Below are 13,093 nucleotides of genomic sequence, written 5' to 3' on the forward strand. Positions count from 1 at the left end.
AAAAGATCCAGTTTAGTTTTTGTTTTTGAGATTTCTATCCCACTTATTGTCACCTCATAATTTATCTAACCTACTTGTTCAACAGACCACATCGGTCTCACAAGTACTTCGGCCAACTTTCGGTCTCATGTTGAGTATCAACGTTCGGTTGAATTTTAGCCACCCACTAGAGCCTATGTATGAAAAGGTTCCTTTCAATGTTTCTTAACAGACATTTGATCGTATTCTAACGGGAAACCAAACAAGCACTTCAAGTCCCTCTTGACCTTGAAGGTAGAGATTCGTTCTCGGGATCAGTTGCTTCATGTCTATTTGACATCACTCACATCCCATACACATATTGATTTATTTCTTTTTCTTTGGCACACTCATGCACGAAAATCTACATGATTTTCCAACATTCTTGTACGTAATGCTTATGAATTGTTTTGGCTCTAATAGTTTTAAGGAAGCGACAGTGGTATTCTGTAATGCGAGTGAATAAAGGAATGGGGTAGTTGATCGGATAAGAAGTTGAAACGTGTTTGTGGATAAGTTCAAAACTGAGCGCGTGAATTTGAAACGGCTCCTAATACCATGCCTGATGACGTCTATCTGGGGAAACCAAGCTGTCAAATCCCTACTTTCAAGGTGCTTTTTCAGAGATCGTCTCATAATTACAAAAAAGATTTTTTCTCTCTCCTGGGAATCGTATATAAAGGATTTGTTACACTATTGCACCTTCTTACCTTCCTCACAACTCTCTCAGATATAACAGGCGAAATTCCACTGTTCATCTTCTTCACATCAACAATGGCAGAATCTTCATCTTTTCAAGATCAGACGGCTTCATCTTCTTTACTCGTGATTAAACCTAATTAGAACATGATCATTCAAATGAATCCATTCCTGTATGATTCATACATGCTTCAAGTCGTGGAATGTCTGAAGTATTCCCCTCTTGTAATCGCTCTAACACAAGTGAAATCCATTCCAATGTCATTATTGTCCCAGGTGTACTCCACAGCAACCTATGACAAGAACAAAGAAAGAATCTTCTTTCAGATTCATTCTCACAGGGCTTCTATTTCAAAAGGACGATTTTGCTCTCTACTAGGGCTTTTAGTAGATGCCTCAGTCATCTCCCCAGACTTTATTACTACGACTCAACTGTTCTCAATGTTCTATGAGATGGGCTACACTGAGGTGCTTACCACCTTCACCAAATTCAAGAAATCTTGTTTACCCCCTCAATGGAATGGGTTACTCACCCTTCTTCACAAGGGGTTAGCTGTGCGTGTTGGTAGATCCGATGGTTCGAACAAATGCTTTATGACGATCCTATACGGTCTCCACAATGGACTCAACCTGGACTATGGTTCATTGATCTGGACCCAATTGGTGCAGAGCTTGTCTTCCTCTACCAAGCATTCTAAAATATCTTGTGGTCGTTTTTGGATCATTGTCGCTCAAAGGGCAATAACCTATCTCAAGGTTCCGGTGATGAAGGATTCTCTGCTCTCCTTTGTCTCCTCCTTCCATACCAAAAAGATAATTATGGCGTATCCAACCAGGTTTTTACACAATGGTTCTATTCTTGAAACAATGTACCAGTCTGTTTCTCAGGAAAGTAGACATATCTCTGAATATAAATTGCTTCCTCCCAAGAATCCACGAAAATTGACTCCGAAGATGCAAGCAACCTTAGACGAAGTTGAGAAACCTGTTAAACAGGGGAAGAAAGCCATTCTTAAGAAAGAAGACACTGAAGATACCTCTTCCAAACCCGCTAAGTCCAAGAAAAGGAAAGTTGACGAAGGTGATTCCTATGTTCCAAAGAAAGTAAAGAAAACGGCTCACAAAAATCAAACTCATTCTCCTTCCCATTCAGAACAGAAAGATGAGTAGTCTGCAGGTGAAGAAGAGGAAGAACAGCATGAAGGTTCTCCTAGGGGTAATACACCTACTCGGTCTCCAACTCTGGTGGAAAATGTCAATGATTCTGTTCTTACACCCCCCCTTCTCCACCAAAGACAACAGTTTAGGTTTCGGTTGCTCCTACACCCCTAACTTCATCACAACCTACTTCTACAGTTGCTCCACCACCACCTGTATGCACTATCCCAATCTCCACTTCTCCTCTTCCACCTCCCATTATTTCCCAAACAACCGAAGCAACTCTCACCTCTATACACATCATTACCACCACAACCGATTCTTTAGTTAACGTCTACACATCTGATGTGGGGGCGAAGACTGAAGAACCCCCTAAAGTCACACCTGAGCCTATTTCCCCAACTGCTTCCAGTGAGTCTAGTGTTGTTCTTGGAGGAGCTGAATTCGAATTCGATTCCACTTACTATAGCCCGTACCGACTTCCAAGTGATGAAGATGAGGCTACTCTGGTGACCAAGCAACATCTCGACAGTGTTAATGAAAAGCTTGATACGATGATCAATTCCACGAAGAAGTATAATGATGTTGTTCTAAAAAGGGTCATGCTGAGTCGAACGCTGCGAAGGTGACTGCATCAGTTGATTCTCATTCTCAATCCCTTCAAGTCGAGCAAGCCAAGTTTGAGACTATTCGATCCGACATCTCTGCTGATAGCAATATTTTTTTGTCTACTGTTGACTCTCGGTTACAACAGCTTGCTTCTGATTTCACAGTGGAACGCAAACTATGCGAAGATCTTGCTCAACAGGCCACTATAAATGAAGTGCAGAAAGCAGAAATTGCCAAGGCAGAAAAAGAGATTTCCTTATTAAAAACCGAACGAGCCGTTTTTCGTAGTTGTGCTGGGGATGTTCTTTCTCAGTTGCACAATGTGCTTCAGGTTCATGATCCCATTCTTACCCTTACAATTAGAAATTATTTGACCTCCAAACTCCTTCCCTCAATTGAACTCTTACGAGAAATGAAGGGTGTTTCGGAGAGGATGCCTACTCCGCAACAAGGGGGAGAAGGTAGAAAACAACCTCCTCCTATTAAACCGAAGGTCATCATCAAAACCGAACCGAAGGTTAATGTAGCTTTGGGTTCTGGTGATAAAGAAAAGAAGAAAGGTGCTTCTGCTTATGACAGTGATGATGAATAAGAGACTATCGTTGATGCCCTCAAACGCAAGAAAAGGGATAAGGAGTTAGACGAAACTCTTCGTGTCGCTAAGGAAGCCGAAGACATAGAAAGAAAGAAGAAAGAAAAGGATGATGCACTGAGTTGCAAGAAGATGTTGTTCCCTCCTTGGACTAGAGAAACACTGATCAAAGAAGCTATAGAGTCTCCAAGCACACTCTGGCTGGAACCTGTGACTTCGTTTGACTGTGATAATACAAGGGATTCGCAGTTCGACATGCCTATTACTCGAAAGGCATTTGTTTTCCATTGTTTTGAGCCGACAGTTGAAGTCCCTTCGCCCCATCCTCAGGTTGACCGTGAACTCATTGATTTTTATCTCAAGTTTGGTCAGCCTCAGTATCTGACCTGGAGTGCGCAAAAGATTACTACAGTCAAGGTGCTGAAACCATCGCCTGCAGGGAAGTTTGTTAATGTCTTTTTCAAGATAAACCGAGGTTCGCATAACTCGGTTTCTATCATTTCCCTGGCAGACCTTCCCAACATGAATCCTCATGATTGGATCCTGCTCTTCAACATTTTGCTCACTAATGCAAAGGAATATGGACCAATCTTAGACCATCTAAAAAGGATGTTAGCCTCCTATATCCACGAAGTTGCGAAGATGGATCAGGAACTGGCAAATGTCTTGAGGAAGAAACCAACGGTGAAGCCTACTGCAAAGCCAGGAGATGTCAATAAAATGACTCTCAGTCAAATTGATTATGCGCACCTCACGTTTTTGTTTACAAGAGCCAAAGGTGAAAGGTTCTTATTTACTCTTGTTGACAAACACTTATTCTCGACCGACTGCCTGGAACATATCATTAATATCATTCATCGGTGTAAGGCGAATTTCGAGTCAGATAAGAAGAACTTCACAGACATGCTGCGGTGGTACATCACTTTCAGACAAACTCTTTTGGCTATTATATCGGGTGTGTTCAAGACTGTGAAGAAGTCCACGATAGCTCAACCGAACTGATCTCTCGGCTCCATTGACGCAAAGGGGGAGATTGTTGGGTATTATGTATTGCGTCATGAGCCATTCTTTTGTATATCCAGTTTGGGCCTGTCCAACCATGATTATAGATTAGGGTTACGTATTATATATAGTGCATGCATGTATACCTTTGATACGCTAGTCTTTTGATAATCATTTATTGCATTTTAACCCTAAACACCTCTACATTTGAAGTTCTTCATCGAGCTCTTTTGGGGTGTTAAAGTTTAATCATTCGATATCGGTTAAATCATTATTGTGTTCTTTATTGTGTTATTTATTGCTTTTCTGCTTGAATCTTTCGATCTTTAAGGAATATTATTCCATCATATGCTCTCACTTTGTGACTGTGATGCCGAGGATCACAAACAAGATATGAATAACCATGCAAATTAGCTTGGTATTCTTCATGTCATTTACCACCTAATCAATGTGTCGGTTAACCACAAACGCTCCATGATCAATGATAATTTACGAGACAACCGTTGCCTACAAGATTGGTCCCATATTACTGTGCCGATTAACCACGCACGCTCCACTAACGACCAATAAGGTGCAATGATCATGGGTTCGCATCAAATTCACATTTTTCCTAAAGTAACTAAGAATGCAATTTTAGAAAAGGTTTAGTTACTTTATGTCATTATACTTTTAATGAGAGTTTAGTGTCCTATCCTATCCATTCGACTAACGACCCTCCACTAGTCAAGAGTGCAGTGGTAAGAATGGATACCCAATAATGGTCATTTTACAGGCTGCTTCCTTAAACACCCTTTATAGACCAGTTTCGTGAATGAGACATACTAACGGTAAGACCGACTTTTCTTATATATATATATATATATATATATATATATATATATATATATATATATATATATATATATATATATATAAAGCTTTTAATTATATAATAGTATAAGGGTGTATTTTAAACTTTTAAAATACTAGGGGTTTAATCTTTTAATAATTAAACTTTTAATTTGATTAAATTTAAACTTTTTTATGGATTTATTAATTATATTTTAATTAAACACTTAATTAAATTATTAATAACATCCATAAGGATGTACTTTAAACCTTTTAAAATACTAAGGTTCTAGAATTTCAGATATCAAAATTAAACTTTTAAATAAATTTTAAATTCTGAAACCAAATGTTGTATTTTTAAAACTTTTCAGAAAATACTAGATCGAATTTTAAATAATCAAATTAATCAAATAATTTTGTCTTTGTTTTAAAAATTGGCCAAACCAATAATCGTGATAAGGATATATCATTAAATTTTAAGAAAATTCAATTTTAAGCAATAAAAATGAATTTAGGCGATTATCCTAATCAAATCAAGATATGAAATTTGAAAAATCAGGGATCTGACGAGTCAACTCGTCGAGTTCAGGGTAGTGAACTCATCAAGTTGGACCAACTCGTTGAGTCCCATGTGGAACTCGTCTAGTTCTATGAACAGATTGACGAATCTAATCCCTCCTCCTTTGGACAATACACATATGCATCAAAATAAACTAAAAATCATCCTAGGCTCTAATACCACTGATGGGTAATGAGAGTAACTACACCATATGTGATCATGCAACCCTAATTGCTTTGGATCTAAGTTTTCACTAGTTGAACATGCAAATTGAATACCAAAGCAATAAACCCTAGATCTACCATACAATTTCGAAAATTATACAACAAAATGGTTTTGAGGATTACCTTGCTTGTTATGTAGTAATAACAAGAACTCCTTGTAGATCCTTGACTCTTGAAAGCTTAGTGCCTCAGATGTTGCACCTCTAATGGTTCACAAACACCACTAGCAAGAGAATGAGATGAGAGAGGAGGAATGCACTTAGAATTTCAGCTAGGGTTCTCTAGACACAAGCATTGGCTGAAAATCCAAAAGTGATGGGGTCTTTATATAGTTGTGGGCTGCTAGGGTTTTCTGGAGGAAACCCTAATTTCCTAGTTAAGGCTTAAGCAGCCCATTAACTCCTCATTAGGGAGCCTTAGACGAAAATCTCATAGGGCCTCCTATAATTTTTGTTCACTCCATTGTAAGGAGTCCAGTAGCCCAATTTTACAACTATCAATGATTTGTAAAACAACCCCCGTTCTTTTAATGAGTTCCTAAAATTAATTCCAAATTAATTTCTGATTAAATACTAATTAAATAACATGATTTTTAATTAATATATTATTTTCATAATACACTAATAAATCAATTTACTATTCCAAATAATAAATTCAACATCTCTCTCCAAAAGTCATCATGTCAAATTGTTAGGGCGAAAGCAACTCAAAAGGACCATGCTACTATGAAATCAAGTACATACTAATTATAGTTATGGGCTTAGACACCTTTTCCAACAATATGTTAGTATGGTGACAATGTAGGTTATACTCATATACTTTGTTTGGATTGAATGACATAAATGCCATATATCTCCAATTTGAAGCTCAAGACTTATTATATTGTCCCTTAAATCTAATTAACTATTTGTTGGTTCATTGCTACTTAAAGTTTAAATGATTTTAAACTCAAGCCTTATTCAGTTCCTATTTCTATTTAAACGAATTTGAAAATTTAGTTGTATTTTACTTCAAAGGAAATAAATAATATATTTTTATTTATTAATGCACAATGGATCTAATCTTGAAAGTGTTGATTTGTTTGAGCTTCAAGTTATTAGTCCATATGATTTGAGTTTGGGTTTGATATTATATATGCTAGATTGGCTCAAAGTACACTCCTATAGATAAACTTACTCTTTCTATAACTTGTATGTCAAAAAACCATGTTGTTGAAAAACAGATCCTGTAACACTTTTAGAATCTGTGTCTCGCAGGCAGAGAACTCAATTGTATTCTAGGAATCGTGGGTTTTATATGGTGGGTCTTATTTGCTTTTTTGTAGTAGCGTAGACTAGGTGCGCGTGTGGACTTGGCTCATTCCTTTGATCCAATAAAGTCTTTGAAGGTCTATCAAGGGAAATGGTATATAAACTTACTAAAAGTTTCTTCCTCCACCAATATGAGATAGAGGAAAGTTGCCAACTTGCAAGATTTTCTCTATAATTTCCAACACGAACTTGATCTACAAAAACAAATTCTCTTTGGGGACCAAAATTGTCATCATTTAGAAGGATACGATACTAAATAATGAATTTGGAAATCGACGATATAACGCTTGAAAAATAGAATGATTCTTTAGAACCCGCCTCGTTGCTAGAAACTTCGACCTTGTGGCCTCTTTCAAACTTGAGTTGATTTTTGGTACAGATCTCTATGAGGGATGTTAGTCTTAGAAACCAATGGGTGTGACGGCTTCTTGCATGCCTGATAGAGTTGTCGGCAAGGGTTTTGAAATAGAGATAGACGAATGACAAAGAGAGAAGGGTATAAGGAGAGAGGGGTATTTTAGACATTTCATTTTGTCATGTTTGTACTTATCGGTGCTGACCTAACAGAGTTGGTCATAAGGACCGGTGGCGGCAATATAAAATTCATAGTTAGACCAACTCCAACCAACCACTAAAACACAATTATAAAAGCCAATAAAGTGGTGTTCTCATTCCAATCAACCCTTAAAAAACACAACTTTAGTGTTTGGAGTAAGTTCACACACCAAATATGAAGGCCAAACTACTTGGCCTCTAAAAATCACAACTTTAGTGATTGGTTTGAATGCAAACACCATTTTAGCGATAACAAATCACTAATTTAGTGATTTATGGTTGGAGTTGCTCTTAGAACCATTCATGAAAGAAAATTTTGATAAGTAGCGAAGAATTTGTTTTAACTACAATAACCATTCGTGATTTTTAGTCCGTAAATTATGATGTTAAAATCCTAAATTAAAAATAAAACGAAGTGAAATCACGAGATCTCTAACTTGACGGCTTAAAAGTAATGCAATTATATCACCAGTTCACTCAACAGCATGCTCCCCAACTGTCTGCTGTTACCTTTCACGTGAATACATAGATTAGTTAAACAATTACTAATATAATTAAGAAACAAACGACAAGATTTTAATTGCTTCATGTTCATACGTTTTAAATAAACATTTCATGTAATTTAATTTGAATTAATACAACTAAAATAGCTCGATTTGTTTTGACCTAAATATATAATCATTGAGGTTATTAAATGTGCAAAATTAATGAGGTATGACAAAAAATCGTCAACTATGATACATATATCAACACCCGACGTTCAAGTGGTTGCGGCATTGCCATAAATAACATAGTTAAAGCTTTGGTCCTACTTTCTTAATAGTAAAACTTATATATATGTGAACAAAAAGCTTCAATCAAATAAATAGGGGGATTCCATGTGGAACCAAATCAAGATAGCTAACTGTATTTTCATGCACCTTCATTAGTAGCATATGCTTAAATTATAAACATAATCATTTATCTCATAACAATTTTAAAACAGTATTACTTTTATTCTAAGTTCTAACAAATACGAACACTGTTTACTATTACAAAATATCTTTTTAAATAAAAATTTTCTTAAATTTATTAAGAATTATTTTATGTGTTTAAATATTAATAAAATATCTTTTTAAGACGTCTTATCGTTAAGTTTAAGATTATGTTTGGCATATTATTTGTTTAATGTAATAAAAAAAACAAAGTTAGATAAACTAATGATAAACAAACCGAAGATATAAAATGACATGTAGAAAAATATTTATCAATCATTAGAATATATATATATATATATATATATATATATATATATATATATATATATATATATATATATATATATATATATATATATATATATATATATATATATATATATATATATATATATATATATATATATATATAGCTGGTGCATGAAGCCAAAGCAATGGCAACAAATGGTTTGCAAGTGATGGATGATGAAGAAAGTCTTTGTGGGAAGAGAGTCCAACCATTTGTATCGGCCACACCAAGGCAATGTCCAATTTTATTTTCTTTTCCTTTTTGATCATTAAAGAAGCCATGGGTCTTATTACAACGTACCACACACTTGATGTTTTACAGGAAACATGATGATGGAAAGAAGGAAGATTCTGTAATTACCTTAGGAGAGAGACTGGGTTTAAAGGATCTTTATTCCTTTAACGTGAGTATAGATTTATTACTTTTATTTATGCATGTGTTTTGCAAGTAAAAAATGATCGATATATATATATATATATATATATATATATATATATATATATATATATATATATATATATATATATATATATATATATATATATATATATATATATATATATATATATATATATATATATATATATATATATGTGTAATTTACATGCATGATTAGGTTTGGCGGGCATCCATAGGAGAGTTACTTGGGACAGCAGTTCTGGTGTTCATGATAGACACCATAGTTATTTCATCCTTCGAGACAGAATCCAAAACACCAACCCTTTTAATGTCCATCCTCATTGCCATCACCGTTACTATCCTTCTTCTAGCAGTTTGCCCTATTTCAGGAGGACACATGAATCCAGTCATATCATTCTCAGCCGCACTTGTTGGACTCATTTCCCTCTCGCGAGCCTTTATCTACATACTTGCACAATGCGTAGGTGCTCTACTTGGAGCACTCGCACTTCAAGCTGTCGTCTCCAAAACTATCGCACAAACTACTTCACTTGGAGGCTGCACTCTCACCATCATCGCACCAGGCCCAAACGGGCCAGTTGTTATGGGCATTGAGACAATCCAAGCCCTTTGGCTCGAGATAATCTGCACATTCATCTTTCTTTTTGCTTCTATTTGGTTAGCATATGATGATCGTCAAGCAAAGTCTTTGGGTATTGTCATCGTGTTTTCCATCATTGGAGTTGTTCTTGGTCTTCTTGTGTTCATATCAACGAGTTTGACAGGAAAGAGGGGTTATTCTGGTGCAGGGATGAACCCAGCAAGGTGTTTGGGGCCAGCGATCGCTAGAGGAGGTCATTTATGGGATGGACATTGGGTGTTTTGGGTTGGGCCTACCATCGCTTGCATAGCGTTTTATATTTACACAAAGATTATTCCAAGTAATCATTTCCATGCCAATGGGTTCAAACATGATTTCTTTAATGTTCTAAGAGCATTGGTTTGACTCATTTTATGGTTGAAAATAAATTATAATAAGTTTTGAAATTCTCAAGAATTTCCTAGCTAGTAATATTGTAGTGATCAAGGTTTTTCATATATTGTCTTGTTTGATGTTATGTAACGATATGAATTGTAATTTGTAAATTTTAATGAAAAGTTGAAATTTTAGGAGAAAATATGCAACATCCCATCTCTTGCATGTAATCAAGTTTAATATTATATAAAAATAAATAAATAAATAAAAAGAGTGAGCTTAATTTGTGGAGTTTAATTTTAAGGGAGGACATCTATGTCGTCTATGAACCTTTTTATTATTATTATTATTATTATTATTATTATTATTATAATATGTGCATTAGTATTAGCAATATATTAGTGACAGAATTTGTTTTAATAATTTTTATAATAATTATCGACTTATCATACTATGTTTTGATAATTTTTATAACGATTATCGATTTATCATAGTATTAATGATTTTTTTTGTTATATAAAAAATTGTATTTATAGGCCAACTATTACTTTTAGTATATGGCTTAAGGATTAGTTAATTTATTTGTTAAATGTAAATAATTGAAATGTTTTTACCATTAAGTCCATTTCAAGAAGATCATAAATATTTGGATATGGGTCCTTATTGGTTTTTCTTCTTCCATTGAAAAAACAATAGATCGACAATTATACTTTTGGTTTTAACTTATAAATATTTAAGAGAGAATAATCTTTTTCATTACAAATTACTTAAGTCATCTCTAATGCATTGAACTCATATGAGTAAATAGATTGATACATATACATTCCACACACTATACAACTTTACCTATTAAACTCTATACAATTTAATGGATTGTCACATCATTTATCATTTTCTTTTTATTTGTTATAACTTTTAAAAAAAATAATTAGCGTGAAATTAAAAATTAAAAATTAAAAACTAAAATTAAACTTAAATAACTTAAAAATTAAAAATTACAAATTTGAAATAAAAACTAATTTTAACACACACACACACACACACACACATATATATATATATATATATATATATATATATATATATATATATATATATATATGTGTGTGTGTGTGTGTGTGTGTGTGTTGGAACCTGAAAGTGAACCTCTAGCAATCATACTATGAAGATCTGAAATCAATCTTGAGTCCGAGATGTGGAAAGGTACGAGATAAGCTTATGGTTAGAGGTGGAGTTTAAGTCCAAAGTAGAGCTGTTTCGAGATGAAGAAAAATCTGAGACTAAATGTCTGATCGTGCATTTATTATTCTTGTCCGTTTCTATGATGTAACTTTACATAGGACTAAGTTTTTTTTGTCAATTTGGATAATCAGAGTGTCAGAAGTAGTGTGATTATCCAGTCCGTTGTATGCATCTCAGTTTGTACGATGTCACTCCTTTTGCTATATAAGGAGTAGTTTAACGACAAGAATATTACGGATTGTTGCTCCAAAGATAGTCAAATTTACATTTACTTCACTTCTACTTTTCTCTCAAATCAAACTCTTTCAAAACATTCTTCTTGTTCATTTATTGTCTTTACTGTGATTATATTCTTAGTTCTTCATTTAAGACTTGAGTACTTTGTTGAATTCTCACTTCAAGTCTGGACTGGTATTGCCAGACTCGACTAGATCATATAATTACAAGCAGACATTGATCTTAAGCATTAACTCAAGGTTTGAGTTTTCAAACCTTGTCCTTGCGCATCATATCCTTGTTCTCATAATTAGTATCAGAGCTTGAATGGTTTTCCTTTGAATCCATAAGAACATATTATAATTTATTCGAGATTACTGTGGTATTTCGATCATTTCTATGTTCAGGATAAAAGTTCTTCTATATACCACTTTTGCTCAAGATATCTTAACTTCAATGGCTGATTCTAATTCTCAACAAATGTATTCAATGCAAATAGCAAATAGCATGGGTTACCCTTCTTGTTCCCCACTAATATTTATTGAAGAGTATGATCACTGGAAAGTCAAAATGGAAAGATTTTTTCTTGGTAAAGAAAAAGGTGAAGCTATTTGGAGATCCGTTAAAGAATGTCCACATGTTCCGGTTCGAACAACTGTTCGAGATGCTACTACAACTCTCATGGGAAAAGATGAACAACATCAAGCACCTCTCACTGTTGATGACATCGAAAAGTTGCATGCAGATCTGGTTGCCTTTTCCGAAATGGTGTTTGGTGTTCCACCTTCTATCTTTGAGCACATTATGTTGTACAAATCTGCTAAAGATATTTGGGACACACTTCAAGACTTGTTCGAGGGATCAGAAAATATGAAGGACAAGCGTCTAACCTAGGTTATCAACGAGTTTGATACCTTCACTACAACTTCTGGTGAATCTGTTGCCTCAGATTCAAACAGATATCGTATCGTCGTCAACAACATGACAACTTATGGGATAGTCTGAACTCCACTAGAATACAATCTCAAGTTCATTAACAGCCTCGGAAAGGGATGGGGAAACGTGAAATCGTGTCCTCAGAGTAATGGATCTCTAAAAATTTTGAAGCTCTACCAACTGTTCGATGAGCTTCAAGGTCATGAATCAAATGTTCCATAAACCTTACGAGAAGTCATAGGAGGCCCTCTAGCTCTTCTCAGTTCCTATGATCCTCAGATTCAAAACCTCTCAGTCTCGGACCCCTTCACAGTTGTTGTTCCATATATCCCACTTGTTCAACCCTCACCACCAGCCTTACCAGCTCCTACAAACAACTATCAATCGAATGGTGTGACAACCCAAATTTATTGCCGTTACATAATCCCGTTCTCACTAACGGAATTCGTCGTTATGTATTAATTTCCGAAATATTTGAAGTCGTTAATAAATAAATATCTAGTT

General features: G+C 34.8%; 1 protein-coding gene across 1 annotated transcript; it reads left to right on the forward strand.

The window, feature by feature from the left end:
* Nucleotides 1-8,945: 8,945 nt before the first annotated feature.
* On the forward strand, nt 8,946-10,397 carry LOC111877917 (uncharacterized). The gene is made up of 3 exons (XM_023874420.2): nt 8,946-9,051; nt 9,142-9,223; nt 9,437-10,397. The coding sequence occupies exons 1-3, from the start codon at nt 8,966-8,968 to the stop codon at nt 10,223-10,225; spliced, it is 957 nt and encodes a 318-aa protein (XP_023730188.2). The 5' UTR covers nt 8,946-8,965; the 3' UTR covers nt 10,226-10,397.
* The last annotated feature ends 2,696 nt before the right edge of the window (nt 10,398-13,093 follow it).

This window comes from Lactuca sativa, chromosome 4 (genome assembly GCF_002870075.4).
Source record: "Lactuca sativa cultivar Salinas chromosome 4, Lsat_Salinas_v11, whole genome shotgun sequence".
NCBI lineage: Eukaryota > Viridiplantae > Streptophyta > Magnoliopsida > Asterales > Asteraceae > Lactuca > Lactuca sativa.